Source organism: Marmota monax, unplaced genomic scaffold (genome assembly GCF_021218885.2).
Source record: "Marmota monax isolate L192 unplaced genomic scaffold, Marmota_monax_Labrador192_F-V1.1 WCK01_AAM20220418_F8-fsc00038, whole genome shotgun sequence".
Lineage (NCBI taxonomy): Eukaryota > Metazoa > Chordata > Mammalia > Rodentia > Sciuridae > Marmota > Marmota monax.
The window spans coordinates 13,523,819-13,541,632 of record NW_026692498.1 but is presented as its reverse complement, the minus strand read 5'-3'; the positions used below and the strand labels follow the sequence as shown (position 1 = coordinate 13,541,632).

The 17,814-nt window shown below is 36.7% G+C and overlaps 2 protein-coding genes across 2 annotated transcripts; both read right to left on the bottom strand.

The window, feature by feature from the left end:
• Nucleotides 1-2,623: 2,623 nt before the first annotated feature.
• LOC124092833 (olfactory receptor 5B3-like) lies at nucleotides 2,624-3,547 on the bottom strand. Its single transcript, XM_046444643.1, has one exon. It carries the CDS (start codon nucleotides 3,545-3,547, stop codon nucleotides 2,624-2,626), a length of 924 nt encoding a protein of 307 aa, XP_046300599.1.
• Nucleotides 3,548-14,410: 10,863 nt separating this feature from the next.
• LOC124092790 (olfactory receptor 5B3-like) lies at nucleotides 14,411-15,337 on the bottom strand. Its single transcript, XM_046444597.1, has one exon. It carries the CDS (start codon nucleotides 15,332-15,334, stop codon nucleotides 14,411-14,413), a length of 924 nt encoding a protein of 307 aa, XP_046300553.1. The 5' UTR covers nucleotides 15,335-15,337.
• Nucleotides 15,338-17,814: the final 2,477 nt, after the last annotated feature.

Genomic DNA, 17,814 nt, shown 5'->3' with positions numbered 1-17,814 from the left:
TTAATACCAATGAAAAGTCTTGAGCTTACTCTGCTGACCCACCCCAAAATAAATGTGCCTTGTTTCACACTTGTCTTCCTGTGGTAGGTGTTGGATTGGTGAAGGAAGTCCCTTGCCCATTCAGGTTGACTATTGTCAGGTTGTGCCTGAAGAACACAGCTGCTAGTCTTGGGTACACACTGTGGCACATTCCACAGTGGGCACTGCTGTAGACCAAAATTGAATACCTCCTGCCTGTGTGCAGGTCTCTGTCTGGTGCTACAGAAGTTCCAAAGTTCCACTTTTGAACACAGGCCTGTGGATAATCGTGTTTCCCAACATTATCTCTTTTAGTGTAGATGGATGTCATAATTATATATATATATATATATATATATATATATATATATATATATATATCCTGTGTATCTAGTTTGCTTTGCCTCAAATTCCTATAAGGAGTAGGTGGTCTTCAAATTTTAGCTTCTCTTTTGTTCCAGAGGATATATGATATCATGTCATCCTCAAGGGGTTTTCAAGAAGAAAAGTACATGACACTTATGGAATTTATAGCACAATCTTTACAACATATTGAAGCTCCATGAGTTAAATATTAATACTGTTTATTTACAAGGTATTATACAATATGGTTCACGTTCACAAAAGTAATTAATCTTCTGATTATATCTTCCTGCCCCATTACAGCTAAACAGGATGAGTAATAGTTCTTAATTATTTGCAGGAGGAATTGTTATTTTTGCCTCAAAAGTCAACTTATTGGTGCAATAGTACTCAATGTTTAATTAATCTGTTCCTTTGTTTACTAAATATTTTTGAGAATCTACTATGAAACAGACATCTCTTCAGGTACTTATGAGTATGTTGTGAAAAAAAAGATAAAATCATTGTTCTTGGGAATTCATATTCTAGATGAGAAAAATAAATGAGCAACAAGTAAGTGACTATGTCTTTGGAAAGGGGTGATAAGAACTGTGAAGAACAACATAGGAGAGTGCAGTGTGTAAGTGGGGAGTGCAGAGGGACTATTTATAAAGGTGGTCAGGGAAGGACTCCATGACAAGTAACATATCTGCAATGGCTTGAATGGAAATAAAACATTCCACACAGGGAATGGCTATTGCCAAGGCCCTGGGGCCAGAGCATGGATAAAGTTGTGAAGCAATAACAAGAAAATCAGAGAAGTGGGGTGGAACTCTAGGGAGCGGCAAGAGAGAACAGAACCCAATAATGTAAAAAGGAATGGTCAGAATTAAGTTCAAAGCATTTCAAAAATGTCCAACGTTATTTTTTTCTCAGTATAAATTTTCAACAACCTGAAAAACCTTAATAATATATAAATACATCAAAACTGTTGTTACTTTTCCTCAATATCTCTGGTGCTCTGGCTACATACCCTTTGAAAATTAAAATAGAAATCTGTTGTTTATATCAAATGACTCAAAAAGACATCTTAATTCACGTGAGATTCCAGATTTATTCATCTATTGTTAAAATATGCAAGGTAAAAGGATATACTTTCATTTAATGAGTTTCATTTTTTTCCTCAAATTGGGACTCTTACAATGGGCCAAGGACCTGAACAGACACTTCTCAGAGGAGGACATACAATCAATCAACAAGTACATGAAAAAATGCTCACCATCTCTAGCAGTCAGAGAAATGCAAATCAAAACCACCCTAAGATACCATCTCACTCCAGTAAGATTGGCAGCCATTATGAAGTCAAACAACAACAAGTGCTGGCGAGGATGTGGGGAAAAGGGTACACTTGTACATTGCTGGTGGGACTGAGCACTGATTCGTTATGGCATGGGATATGGAATCGTGATTATGGAGGTGAAGGAGGACCAGCTTGGCTATCTGTAAATTGAGAATCAGGAAGGCTGGTGTTATAACTCAGTGAGTAGAAAGGCCTGAGAGAGGTGGGTAGAGGGGTAACTGTGTAAGTCTTGGATAATGAGGGCTTGAAAAGTACTAGCTATGCTGTCTAAGAAAGAACATGGATGTTCAGAAATGAGAGAGGGGATGACTGTTCTTCCTCCCCTTTGTGTTCTGTTCAGGTGAGTCCTTACTGAATTGTACAAATGCCATTCACACTGATTGAACAGATCTTCTTTACTTCTTTTCAAACTATACTGCTTCAGAAATATCCTCTCAGCTGCACAGTAAAATGGTTCCCTATTTGTGTATCCTTTTATCCAGTCAAAGAACACATTAAATTCAACACCAAAAATATCCACATGACATTTAATTCTGGCAAATTAGCCACACCCATGTGCAAATATGGTCACAATACACCAGTCTCCATTTCTTTTCCTTGTGAGATTTTCTGCAATTATTTTACATATATTTGCATTGATGTAGAAAAAATTGCATGGGAAATTATCGATTGTATCCATACCTCTAATAAAGCTTTTGATAAGAAAACACCAATGTATCAGATATATTCTCATTGCGGCATTATGGTTCTGAATCTGTTGTTTCCTTTTTTCCTAGACCACAGTCTTTTGCAGAAGTAAAAAAACTTGAAGTCAGGTGGGTCTTAAAATGTGACAAAACATGGACAATGAAAGGAATGAACAAGTATTATGCACCCCAACAAATTTAATCTAAACTCTAAAGATTATTTTGCCACTAAAACAATCTTTGAGAATGCATTCATGACCTCCTTGTTCCTCAGGCTGTAGACCATAGGGTTCAGCATGGGGATGACCATAGTGTAAAATACAGATGCAGTTTTGTCACTGTCCATGGAGTGACTAGAGAGAGGTTGTAAGTACATGAAGATGGTGGTCCCATAGAAAATGGAGACTGCAGTGAAGTGGGAGGCACAGGTGGATATAGCCTTCTGATGGCCTGCACTGGAACGCATCTTTCCAATTGTGGTAAAAATAAATATGTAGGATATTGAGATAACAATAAGAGCAAAAACCACATTGAAGGCACAGACAGGAAGAAGAACAAGCTCATTCATGTGTCTATCAGAGCAAGAGAGAACCATGACTGCTGGAATATCACAGAAAAAATGATGGACCACATTGGACTTACAGAAGGTGAGACTGAAGGTGTCCCCAATGTAGAAGGAGGCAATCAACAAACCAGAGACATAGGAGCCTATGATGAGACATATACACACACTAGTTGTCATGGTGGTGGTGTAGTGCAGAGGCTTGCACACTGCTGCATAGCGATCATAGGCCATTGAGGACAGAAGGTAATTTTCCACAGTAACAAAACCTGTAATAAAGAACATCTGAGCAGCACAAGCATTGTAGGTGATGACCTCATCTCCAGGAAGGAGCCCACCCATGACTGTGGGAATGGCAGCTGAAGAGTAGCACAAGTCCACCAGAGAGAGGTTACCCAGGAAAAAGTACATGGGAATGTGGAGACGGGAGTCCAGGAGAATCAACAGGATCATCCCCAGGTTCCCAACCAGAGTGATGGTATAGATGAGGAGGAAGGTCACAAAGAGGGGAAGCTGCAGACCTGGGTCCTTGGTCAGTCCCAGCAGGATGAAGTGGGTCACTTCTGTCCTGTTCTCCATCAATGTTGTCTGAGAATCTCTTGATGTTCTATAGTCAAGCAGGGGTAGAAGTACAGAATAATGAAGACATTGAATTGCTATAAAAAATATGCATGGAAAATGGGTTATTTCTTTATACCAATACCTATAATTTGGGATTCTCCTGAAAAATCACATCTTACAAACCAAATGTGTTGCAGTTAATTACATACAGGGTTGAATTCTGTGAATTCAAAGACTCTTTATGCATTATCTGCCCAATTTTAAAATTTTCTATAATTCTTAACCAAGGTGTAGACTATTTAATAATTTAATGAAAATATCTGTATGTACCTATCTGTGAATTCATTTCTGAGCTTAGGTAAAGCTGATGCTTCCATGCAGCTCATCTGCCCAGAACTGTCATCTGCTGTCACTCTAGATGCACATTTCCTGTCTCCTCTCAGCAGTGTTATGATTTTATTGAGTTGTTATACTCCTTTAAATTATTAAGCATGAGAAATCTATTCTATTGATACAAGTACTATTTGTCAATCTCTATCCTGGACTCATCCCAACTTTAACCCATGTCAAGTAGTTCCTAAATCTAATTTTTTAAACTGGATTTCAAACAAATTGAAGTTGATTCACTTTACAATTTTTCCTTGGCTCCTTTGTCCAAAACTGTTTAGGGTATAACTGTGAATCAAATGATTGAGTGGGTGAAAATTTCACCTTCTTCACTATGTTTTTGTTTTATCAGAAGAAAAGTAATAAGCCAACAAACAATGAATGAAATGACCCACTCAGCTAAAAAAGAGTCATAAATGAATTGACAAGCTTTGAATGCATTTAACAGATGCCCCAGAATCTACACAATCTAAAGCCTGTTATCAGCAGAACACCTACACCAGCTGACAGTGTGAAATTTGAATAAGTTGAAGATGATTTTAATTCTTGATTCGTGCCAGCAAATCTCCATACACAGTAATGTGGAGGGGTGACTGGTGTGGTAGGAGTATGCTCCCCCTGCAGGGACAGTTCTGAGAGAAGGCACATCAACAGGATTGGCAGACATGGAGCTCAGGTGCTTGGAAGAGATGCTGCCTTATGCCCCCTACCAGGCATTCATCCTAAGGTAACTCCCCTGAGTGTCATATTTCCAACTGCAGAATGAAGACAGTAATAAGACTTGCAGTTATTATCATAAGAATTAAATAAGTAAGAATTAAATTAAATTAAATAATTCATAAAAACTAACATTTAAGATATCTGGACGGGGTACTTGTCTTTACTTTGGTTTTATCGACCAGCATGCTGACATGCAGGTCTTTTATTGTGGTGAGTTGAAAGTCTTTGAACTTTTCTGCCCAGTTTGCCTTTCTCCCCCTATGAGGCCACTGAGATTTTCTGTACCTTCTGTGTTTCTCAATCAGTCCTTATTCCAAGCATATGATTACAGCTCTTGATAGTCCACGTGAGCCAATGCCTTTTAAAGTTTCTTTCTCGAACTCCATATTTTAGTTTGAGTAACAGAATTCTTTTTCCTTAAACTCATTCTTTCATTCATTACTGTCACTCCATAGCCAAATCACAGAGACAAGCACTGGAAGCTTCAAGTTTTATGGGCTGTCACTTCTGTTTTGGTGGCAAGTTCCACACTGTGAAGTGTTTGATTTGAATCTGTTCTTGTGTAACAGTATTTTGAATTCCTTTGTTGGAACTGTAGCTTGGGGAAGGATATCCATCCAATACTAACTATTCTTCCTGCATCTTTTTCTAAGCCTCTGGCAATTTGAAGTCAGCCCCTGAACACATTCTTCTGACCCTCAGCAGTCACGGCACTTTTAGCTTACATTGTGTTCATCAACCAGTGATCAGAACTTTGCATATAAAAGTGTGTTTGTGCGTGCACGCGTGCACATGGGGAAATTGAGAATATGTGGGAAAACTTACATGCAGCTCAGAGCTTAGTAATTTATTTAGAATCCTTGTGTAGTTTAAAGCAGGGTAATTCACTTTCTGAGAAGTGAGAAGAAAATGTATATAAATAATATGAAATTACTACCTAATCAAGCAGAATGTCATGTTTTAAGTTTGGTTCACATTTTTGAAGATTCCACTATTGTCATGTATATAAGAAATATAACTGATTTTTCATGAGAATCTCTAAGTTCCCTCTCAAGGAATTTTTTTTTTTTTTGTACCAAGGATTGAACCCAGGGGCACTTGGGTTCCAAAAAAAGCCTCATCCCAGTCTTTTAAAAAAACATATATTTTATTTTGAGACAAGATCTTGTTAAGTTGTTTGGGACCTCACTAAGTTTCTGAGGCTGGTTTTGAACTTGGGATCCTCTTGCCTCAGCCTCCGGAGCTGCTGAGATTCCTTTCATGGAAGTTTCTGACATGTGCACCACCTCAGTTTTTTGGAAACATTGAAACCATCTATTTATCTTTCATATTAAATCTTAGGTATAGATGCTGCTCAGATTTTGTATGAATTTTATCCTCATTTAAATGTTTATAGAAACTTACAAGTTTTCTGGAAAAGAAAGAACAGTCAACCCGGAACAAGGAGACTGAAATTTCCACCAGCCCTGGAATACGGCATAAGTACCATTAACAGAGCTCTGTCTAAGGTTCCATTTGAAAGGTTCCAAGTTCCCAACACAAGGAAAAACAGAGGAAAGAATAAGAACATGAACCAAGTTCTGAATCTCCAACTAATTCTGTTTCCTTAAAAGATTCATTTATTACTTCTATATTTGCATAATAAGATTACATATCTCCAATAATTCACATAACTGTATCTGAAAATAAATAAATTAATAAAGATCCACAAAACATCTCATGAAGAAGTTATCATGTAAAAGTCTTACCTACATGAGTTTTACATGTTTAACTGTGATTGAAGACTCACAGGAAGTCCGAGGTCAGAAGAAGACCTGTTTGCACTAACAATAATTGTCACGCCGATGAATAAATGATGCCCAATGAACATGGTACGTAGAGTGTTCCTTCTGAAACAGGTAATTTTGAGTCATGTTGGGATTTCAAGGTAAATACATGGAGATCTGAAGAGACTTATAGAAACTTGAGACCTCTGGAGATTGTCCCATGAGAGTACCTGAAGCTTCTGATATGACTTTCCTAGGGAAGGAGCAATTAATGTGTCTGTGGGGAGCAAGCTGGTTAGTTTTAATGTACATACAGGCTTTTGCATCATAATTACTTGTTTTTGAATGAATGCATAATTTATGTACAGTAGTACCTTCAGGTATGGTATACTGAAGTGTATAATTCTAAGAATTTTGTCAAATGTATGGTCCTATAACCACTACTACAATCACCTGGATCAATTTATCTGAGCTTCTGTTTGATGAGTGCTCCAACCCAGTACCTCTGACAAGTAAACTGTTTTTATTCAGTTTTGCCATTGTTAAAATGTCTTTATAAGAAAGATTATAATAGAATGCTGTAAATAACTGTACACCAATGCATTGGATGTCACAAATGAAATATAAACTCCTGCAAATGCACATAGTACCAAAACCAATTGTAGACAAAAAAATCTGAATAGACCTATAACACATAAAGAGATCGAATTGTCTAACTTCCCAACAGAGAAAAGCTCAGGAACAGATGACTTTTTTGGTAAATTCTCCCAAACAAACATCCAATAGAAAAGAAAGAATATAGCTGGGTGCAGTGGTGCATGCCTGTAATCCCAGTGTCTCCTGAGGCTGAGACAGAAGGATCGAAAATTCAAAGCCAGCCTCAGCAATGGTGAGGCGCTAAGCAACTCAGTGAGACCTTGTCTCTAAATAAAATATAAAATAGGGCTGAGGATGTGGCTCAGTGGTTGAGTGCCCCTGAGTTCAATACTTGATACCCCCCTGCCAAAAAGAAGATGAAAGAATATCTTAAAAGTAACTTCTATCACTTTCATTTGCATTTTGTTTTATTAGATGCTTAAAATCACATGCCCATTCCTAACTGCAAAAGTTTGGAGAGGTCCCTAAACAGAGGACAACTACAATATTGGTTAATAGCCCTAAGCATCAGAGTTGGTTACCTAGAAGGATACACTAACTTACTTTTTATTTTTTCTGTGTTTTCTCATTATCATTAACACTCAGTTTATATGCAGTGAAGCGCATATGACATAAGTCTATATCTTGATGAATTTTTGCAGATGAAACACCATGTACCATAAACAAAGATACAAACAAGATACAAAATCTATCCAACACCCCAAAGATATTTTCTGCCCTCTGTCACCATCTGCAAAGGTAACTTGTAATCTGACCTCTACCATAACACAGATTAATTATTCCCAGTGTTGAACAACATATAAGTAGAATTTTATAAATGTAATCTTTCTAGTCTTTCAATAAAATGTATATTTGTGAGAACTATCAATAATATAAAATGTAACAGAATGGTTTTGTCTATTGATTACATGAATACAACACCTTTTATTTCCATTCAACTCTTGACGTTTTTTTCCTTTATTGGACAGAGTTGTTATTATTGTACACATCTTTTGGCAGACGTGTGCATTCATTTTCACTGGTTTATCATACAGAATGAATCTCAGGCTCAAAGGTACTTAGGTATAGGGGTGCTGTCAGTTTTCCAAGGTAAATGTACCAATTGAGGATTCTAGTTGGTCCTTTTCTTCCTCAGCATGTTCGTTTTCAGCAAGCGATACATCACTGTGTGGTTAAATTGCATTTCCCTGATGTTTCATTGTCCTAATAACCTTGTTTTTCCTATTTTATGAAGCTCCTATTCAAGAGTTTTTTTGTCCATTTTTTAAAAATGTAATCCTTTATATTCTCTTATTTATATCTTGATGTCCTTTATATATTCTGTATACAAATCCTTATTGGATAACAAATTGCAAACATCTTGCATTATGTGGCCTGTGTTTCCTTTAATTTGTGTATCATAATAAGTAGAAGTTATTAATTTAAAAAATAAATAAAAGAATACAACAGAGAAGAAAGGAGGATTTCTGTTAGTGTCCTTTGGCTGCTACAATCTTTGAGGCTTACAATGACAAATATTTGTTCTTTCTCAGGCCTAGACAGTAGAAGGCCAAACCAGTGTCAGCAAGCTGGAACCAATGGGTCATTGGAGCCCTGTCCCCTCATGGGCTCCCGGGGACATTTCATTTCTTGCCTCTTCCTTGGGGTGGCTGCTGGCACACCATAGCTTGTTGTTTTGGAGTTCACATTTGCAACTCTTTTTTTCTATGTTTCCTATATCTTTCTGACTCTATTTTGCAAGGATATGCAGGATAATGTTTAGAATACACATGGATAATCCTGATGATTTCTCTTTCTTTTTTTAAAATTCTATAACCCTTCATTTAATCTCATCTGCAAGTTCTTTGGGGCACATAGAGTAATATTGAAAGGTGCCATAATTAGGACTTAGACCTTTTTTGGGAGCCATGGTTGAGCTTGCCACAATGTCTTATGGCAGCATTCTGCACTAACTTTGAAAAGGTTCTGTACCTCCAAAATTACTATAACATTAAATACCTGTTTAAAATAATAATTAGAAATCGTTCCCACAGGAGAAATATCTCTAAATAAATGTGAACATTGTTGTTACATTACACTGCTCCAAAAGTAAAGCCTGATTCTCTGAGCACATTGAAGCCCCAAATTACAAATTTTGAGATGGTGAAGCCTCCTAAATTGAGGCGGTAACAACACATGGAGGCTCATTTCTGTGCTTAGGATTTCCATAATATCTATCTCCCTGTGGATCAAAATTGTAAGAATTGTACATGTGGAATGTATATTCTCACTGATACTGATAAATATTATATTTATATTCTACATGGACCATCATTTCATTTTATTGCATAATTCATATAACCAAATATTAAATCTTTAATCTCATATTTAATGGATTTTTAGATTTACTAAATAGTACTTATTTAATATAGTACAAAGGTAAAGATAAAGTAAAAGCAATACCACTGAAGCAGGCAGTCAGTATAGATAGGTCAGTTGAGTCAGGTTGGATCAAGGAGGCCAATTGGAGTTGAGTCCAGGAAGTCAGAGACTATCCCCTGAGGGACTGAAATACCTTCAGAGCCCCTCCTCCACCCTTATGAAGATAACCTACCCCTGCTCCAACCCGTTGCTAAGGTAACCTGCCCAGGAATTGTCCCTCCCTACAGGGAGTTGTAACAGTAGTTAATTAATGTGTCCTGGGCTGCTCCATCCAGCCCTTTCCCCATCATCTGCTTCTCACCATTTTTTTTTTTTTTTGGTCCGTCCCATCTGAACATCTCCTGGGCCTATTCACATAGTAAGAAGGAAGGAGAGAGATAAGGAGATAAGGGGAAGAGAGCAGGAGAACAAAGGAAGCCTAATATATATAAAAAGGCTGGACATCCTCACTTCTTGGGATAACAGGATACCAGCTATGCCCCATTCTCCTGGCAATAGTCAATGTTACTCCTTTTTAAATAAACCCTGCTTTTTATGCTTGCCTCAATGTGCTTCTCTAATTTATACTTCAACATTGTGAGGGAGCAGAATTTGTCACTGGTAACCAGTGGTATCACTATCTTATTTGAGGAGTTGCAGAGATGGGTGTCACCATCAAGGTCCTGATGGGTGTGAATTCCATGACTCATCAACTTAGCTGTTGGTGATACGCAGAAAATATGTGGCTCTTAGAGAATCAGTGATCTGTGATAAGCTTAATCAAGTGTGGAATGCAATCACAGCTATGATTCCAGATGAGCTTTTATGTTGTCTGGAATTTGGGATGCAGCTGTTTGGATCTGTCAAAAAAAATTGTTTTCCTACTTGTTAATGAAAACCATCCAAAAATAGGTTTTACTTGGAAAGGACAGTTTTCAATGTTCTAAATCAGAGCTTTATCAAGTCTTTAGGCATATGCAGTGATTTAGTTCTTGGGGCTTTGATAAAATTTCCCTTCCACAATATCATACAGGTCCATTCCATTAATGACATTATTGTGGTTGGAACTATTGAGCAAAGTAGAATATAGAATGGGAGTAGAGAAAATAGGAAAACAGAAAGATGATTGTGTGAAAGATCATCCAAAATGACACAACTTTGCAGACTGATTAGGAAAAGAAGATACAACTCACTTTACTAAAATCGTAAATGGAAAGGAGACTATGACTATTCATATTATAGAAATAATAATAAGTTGGAATACTAACATTATTGTAATAATATGAAGAATAACTACACAGCAACATATTGGATAACAGATAATATACAAATTCCTGAAAAGACACACAATACCAAAACTGACTCCAGAGAAAGAGAAAATATGACTCTATCAAAAGTGTAACAATTAAATTAATAGTGTATAACATCCCAACTAAAAACACCTATGGAACAGATGGCTTCTCCTGTGAATTCTCCCATACTGGCATATGGTAGTGTTGTGATTCTTACAAGAAACCTGGTGAGGGCTTGAATTAGTTTACTGTGGCTGCTGCAAACTTGGAGGCTTACAACAACATGTATTGATTCTTCCACACCTCTGAAAACCAAAAGTGTGAAAACATCTCATAGAGCTGGAATCAATGGTGGGTGAGAGGCGTGGTCTCTTCAGAGACTTTAGGAGATGCTCCATCTCTTGCTTCTTCCAGCCTTCAGTGGCAACTGAAATTCTATGGCTTGTGGCCATGTCATTTTAATGTTACTTCCATAGTCACACCACCGACTCCTCTTGGTCTATGGTTAAATCTTTCTAACACCCCTTCAAAGCATACAGGGCATTGCCTTTATGTTTTCTCATTCTTAAAAATACTTGATGTAATCCAATTTTACATAGTCCTCCAGGCCCTGAAAGAGAGATATTGGAAAGTTTCAGAAATTAATCTGAGAATCTTTTGGCCTGTTATTGACCCTGCCAGAGTGTTACATGTCAATCACACTATCCTTGAAAATTTTCCACAAATGCAAAATAATTACAAAATTAAATAACCATTGAAACAATAATTTCAATAGGAGAAATATAAATGCAGAAGTGAGTGCTATACTACACAGCTCCACAAGCATAACATGGCCTTCTCAGCACATTCAATCCCCGTAATGTTAAAATCTCTTATTATATTACTGACAACAAATTACATATGAAGGCTTGGATTTTTGCATAGTACTGAGCTTGCTGAGGATCAAAATTAAAAACTTAAATATAATAGTTCCACACACATTTTTAGAATCATTTTAGTTAAATGTAAATTTGTGTTCATAAAGTAATGTTTGAAATATAACCAGAAATGAAGCATTTAATTCCTTTCATATTTAATTTTTTTCATGATTTCCTAAATAGTTCTTACAAGATGTGTTACTTGCCATTGAATAAGACATCACTTCCAAGAAAACATTACAAGAGTTTTGAAATGATCTACTCCATGATGGGATTTGCAGAAAATCATTTTATCTAAAAGTGTGAAGTGTGAAAACTGAAAGAAAATGTGAAAAAAACAGTCTCAGAAAAGCAGAAAATTAACTGTCCCTGTGAATGCACTGCTTATTTATCTTTCAGAACTTTAATCTTATGCAAAACTTGCCATCTCCCTCAACTATTCAAAGGCCAACATGTGGGTACAATTGAGCAAAGAGCTTTATTATTATATTCACTCATTTAATAAACATTTGTTGAGAATCTACTATAGCATAGACATTTATTCAATTAGCAACAATCATGCTTGAACACAACAGATAAAGTCACTGTCCTCATTGAGTTTACATTCTCATTGGGGAAGATACTAAGAAACATGCTAGCAAATACATGAAAGGTAGACGTTCACAAGGCCTATGAAAATTGGCACAGGATAAAGGGACAGTTTCTACAGTGCAATGAAAGTGAATATTTTATAAAGTATCACAGGGAAGGGCACATGACAGGGTCCTATTTTAGAAAAGGTCTGAATGGATTGAGAGTATTCCTCACAGGGAACAGAGTGCAAAACCCTGAGGTAGGAGCATACTTGGAGTTGTGAAAAAGTAGCAAGGGAATAAATGGGTATGGAATGGAATGCAGACTGGGGAAGTGCCAACAGAGAATATAACCCCAATAAGTAAAGAATATATGGGCAGAATTAAAGATCTTCAAGATTTTGCAGAAAGAAAAATGATATTATTATTTGTTTCTCAGGTTAAAGTTTAAGTAGTCTGAAAACTCATAGTAATACATGAATATATTAAAACTGCTTATATTTTGTCTCTATTTTTTGGTAATCTAGTTACTTTATCCCTTTGAAAATTAAAACATAAAGGCAGCGGAGCACAACAGACACTAGTATGGCAATTTGTAAATCAATGGATGTGTAACTGATGTGAATCTGCAATCTGTGTATGGGGTGAAGGTGGGAGTTCATAACCCACTAGAATCAAAGTGTGGAATATGATATGTCAAGAAATTTGTAATGTTTTGAACAACCCACAACAAAAAATTTAAAAAAAAAAAAAAAAAAAAAAAAAAAAAAAAAAGAAAATTAAAACATGGGCATGGTGATTGTGTAAAATGTCTCAAACAGAAATTTAATTCACATGCAGTGCCAGCTTTATCTATCTCTCATTAAATATTCAAAGAAGCACACACTTCACTTCATAGCATTTTTTTCTCAAATGAATACTCTCAAAAGGGTTTAGAAAAAAATTAGGCCTAAATTTACATTTAATATGCAAATTAAATATTACATTTCGTACATAAAACCATAATGTTTTATTTAGTAAAACAGAATCAATAATATATGCATGGACAAATGAGAGGAGATTATTATAGATATGGGCTCATGTGATTGTAGAAGCCAAGACAATCCATGATGTTCTATTTGCAAATCAAAGAACTAGGAAAACTGAGAAGCAGTGTGGGGATGGGGTGACATGTGTCTAGTGTATTCTTGGGGAATCTGAGGTCCAGAGTGAGAGATGTGGATGTCTGGATGCAAGCAAGGAGAGCGGGAAAGGAGAGGGAGAATTTGTCTTTTTCACACCTTTCTTTTCTATTCGGTGAGCTCTTGAGGAATTGGATATTGACCACCCACTATGATAAGAGCACATCTTTTTCACTAAGTCTACTGATTCGGACAACACCCTCTTTTGAAAACCTCCTCCCAAACACACACACACACACACACACACACACATATACAGAGAGAGAGAAAGAGAGAGAGAGAGGTTTACTAGCTATCTGGGTATCCCTAATCTGGTCATATTAACATGAAAGTAGCCACCACAGTAGTCACATTACATATAGGCTAGCAAGTTTACCACATGCATGTGTATGTGTCCTGCATTCACTTTTCTTGTTAATGAACTTCTTGTGCACTGCTTTACATAGATTCATAGGGACATGTGTAGAAAAGTTAGACAGACATAATTGAATAATCAACATTCCTCCTAAGGATTTTTATAAACAATGACAGTAAATCAGACACATTCGCATTCAGAGATTATGTTTCTAGACATAATATTTCCCTTTTTTCTGACAACAGAGTTATGCAGAGGTAAATATATCACTTCAGGAATCTGAATTCAGTATGATTTTTTTTCTTTCTTTTTTTTTTTGTTACCAAGGATTGAACATAGGGGTGCTCAACCACTGAGCCACAACCCCAGCCTTTTTTATATTTTATATAAAACATTTTTATATTTTATTTAGAGACAGGGTCTTGCTGACTTGCTAAGTACCTTGCTAAGTTGCTAAGGCTAGCTTTGAACTTACAATTCTCCTGTCTCAGCCTCCTGAGCTGCTGGGATTATAGGCGTGAGCCACCACACTCAGCTCAGTATGGATTTTAATATATCGCTCATCACCTGGGTAAGATCTAAGAGGTAAGAATATGAGTTTTTTGCATCCTAGTTAAAATCAAATTCCTAAAGATTATTCTACCTCCCAAATGATCATTCTGAAAGCACTTTTGACCTCCTTATTTCTTAGGCTGTAGACCATAGGGTTGAGCATGGGGATGACTATAGTATAGAAAACAGAAACAATTTTATCTGTGTCCATGGAGTGACTTGAGCTGGGCTGTAAGTACATGAAGATTAGAGTCCCATAGAAGATGGAGACCGCAGTGAAGTGGGAGGCACAGGTGGATATAGCCTTCCTATGTCCTGTCTCTGTGCGCATCTTTAAGATTGAGCTAAAAATAAATATGTAGGATATTAAGATAATAAGAAGAGCAAAAAACACATTGAAAGCACAGACAGGAAGAAGAACAAGTTCATTCACATGTCTATCAGAGCAAGAGAGAGACATGACAGCTGGAATATCACAGAAAAAATGATGGACCACATTGGACTTGCAGAAGGTGAGACTGAAGGTGTCCCCAATGTAGAAGGAGGAACTCAAGAAACCACAGAAATAGGAAGCTATGACCAGACATGCACACACACTTGTTGTCATGGTGGTGGTGTAGTGCAGGGGCTTACACACTGCTGCATAGCGATCATAGGCCATTGAGGCCAGCAGGTAATTTTCCACAGTAGCAAAGGTCGTGAAAAAGAACATCTGAGCAGCACAAGCATTGTAAGAGATGATTTCATTTCCTACAAGGAGCCCAGCCATGACGGTGGGAGTTACAGCTGAAGAATAACAAAAATCCACCAGGGACAGGTTACCCAGGAAAAAGTACATGGGAGTGTGGAGATGGGAGTCCAGGAGAATCAATAGGATCATCCCCAGGTTCCCAACCAGAGTGATGGTGTAGATGAGGAGGAAGGTCACAAAGAGGGGAAGCTGCAGACCAGGGTCATTGGTCAGTCCCAGCAGGATGAAGTGTGTCACTTCTGTCCCGTTCTCCATCAGTGTTATAGGAGAATCTCTAGATCCTTTGGAACAGAATGATCAAAAAAAAGAATTGAAATTGAAATTATAAATGCTGGAGTAAGTTAAACTTCAAGATACTCCAGAAACTTAACTTGTTCCATTTAACTTAAACTTCAAGATACTCCAGAAAATGCATAGTCTTAAAAATGAAATTTTTATATTGCTTACCTACAATATTAAATGGCATGATTCTGAGTAATTTCAACATATCATATGCCCAATATTGGATTTTTATACAGTATTTTATTTATTTAACTGAGATGTAGACTATTTGATATCCTGATCAAAACGACGTTTCTGGTATCTGTCTATTCATTTCTTCTGAACACAGGAAAAGCTGATACTACCATGTTGCTCGCCTGTCAAGAACTGATGTGGACATGTTATATATATATATATATATATATATATATATATATATATATATACTATTCTCTCAACAATATTAGTAGCTTGCTTGATTGCTAAATTCTAGTGCTTGGGAATTTTATTAAAATTTACACAGGTATTGTTTGTCAATCTTTGCTCGGGATTCATGCCAACCATTAACCCTGCTGAATGGTTACTCAGTCTAATGGTCTATAAAAAATTAATAGCCAGCTGAATTTACTGATATCACAATTACTCCTTGCCTGCTTGGTTTGAACTCAGTATTCAGGGTTTCACAGCAAACTGAGTAATTTCATTTGTTTACTATGTTTGTCTTTCTCCAGAGGAAAAAAAATAACCAAGCAAACAAACCTAAGGTTGAGATAATACATTCAACTTCAAGAGTCCTAAGTGAATGAATAAGCTCTGACCTGCATTTTCACTTTTTCCAACAATCTCAAGCTGATTATCACCAAGACATATACTCATTGACAATGGTGTGATTGAAAGCATAAACTTTGGATGATTTGAAGATGAGTTTAATTCTTGGGTCATCATAGCACATTTCTATATATCTATTAGCCTGGTGTGGTGGGAGCATATTCCAACTGCAGAGGCAGTTGAGCCAAGGCACATCACCAAATGTAGCAGGCATAGAGCTTAGGTGCATGGAAAAGACGCAGATCAGTGTGACCGTTTACCTTCTAGCAGTCATCGCTCCTAATCTAACTCCCCTCCCTGAACGTCATATTTCTATCTGCTAAATGAAGACATTAGTAATATCTACTTTGGAGTATCTTTGTGAGAAACTAATATGATAATTTACAAAAGGGAATAGCTGTAGCATTATTATTAGGGTGGGTTGACGGTCTTTATGTTGGTTTCCTCAAGGCAGATGCTGACATGCAGAGTCTTGAAGTGTGTGTTTTAGAGTCTTGAAGCTTCCTTCTCCAAATATGCCTTCTCTCTCTAGGGCCACTGAAATTTTCTGTGCTCTCTGTGTTTCTCAGTCAGTCCTTACTCCAAGCATGTGACAACTGCTCTTACAATTCTAGTTGATCCATTTTAAAAAAAAATTTCTTTCTTGAAATCCATAGTGTAGTGTAAAAGAATTTATTTTTTAAAACATTCTTTCTCTCACTACTGTCATGCCATAGCCAAATCACAGAGATAAACATTGCAAGTTGCCAGTTTATGGACTGTCTTTAGCACATAGATCTGTTTGGGTGGCAAATTCCTCATTGTAAAACATTTTGAGTCTGTTCTTGTGTACTAACCATATTTTACATTTCTTACTGGAACTGAAACTTTTGGAAGACTATCCACCCAATACTAACTACTATTCCCTGCCATCTTTCTCCTGAGCCTCTGTCAAATTCATGTTGCAAGTCAGCCCCTGAACACATTTGTTGCAACCTTTAACATTCAGATCCACCTTTAACATATACTCTGTTCTACAACCAGTGAAAAGGACTCTATATGTGTGTGTTTGGGGAGGGGAGGAGAGGAAAGTAGAATTATTATTCTTACATCATCTTTAAGGAATTGAGGGTTTGAAAAGTTACGCAGCACTTTAAAATTACACAATGTAGTGGGAAAAAGACTCCAGATTCAAGAGTTAAAATCAACTTCAACCTAACCAAAATTCCATGCTCTTATCCACATTGCTGTCCACATGTGTAGAGGGGCTAGCAATAGCAAACATGAGATTATGGGGAAAAGATTACAATGCAGTTCAGAGCCTGGTGATTCACTTAGAACCCTTTTGTAGCTTAAATCAGGATCATTTCATCCTTCTGGTATTTGTCTTGTTTGTTTAACTCCAGTGAGAAGCAAATATATAGTGAACAAAATGAAATTATTATTTCATCAAGCACAGAATCATGAGTCTTTTTTTTCCTTCAGATTTTTGGACATATAAGTAGAAATTTTCATCAGTGTCTCCAAATTACCTTCTATGAAAAATTTCTCATTTATACCCCAAAGTCATCTCACTATGTTTAGAAACATACTGAAATTATCTATTTCTCTTTTTAAAATAACTCATAGTAGGTATAACTGCCCTCTTTCTTTTGCACACATTACAC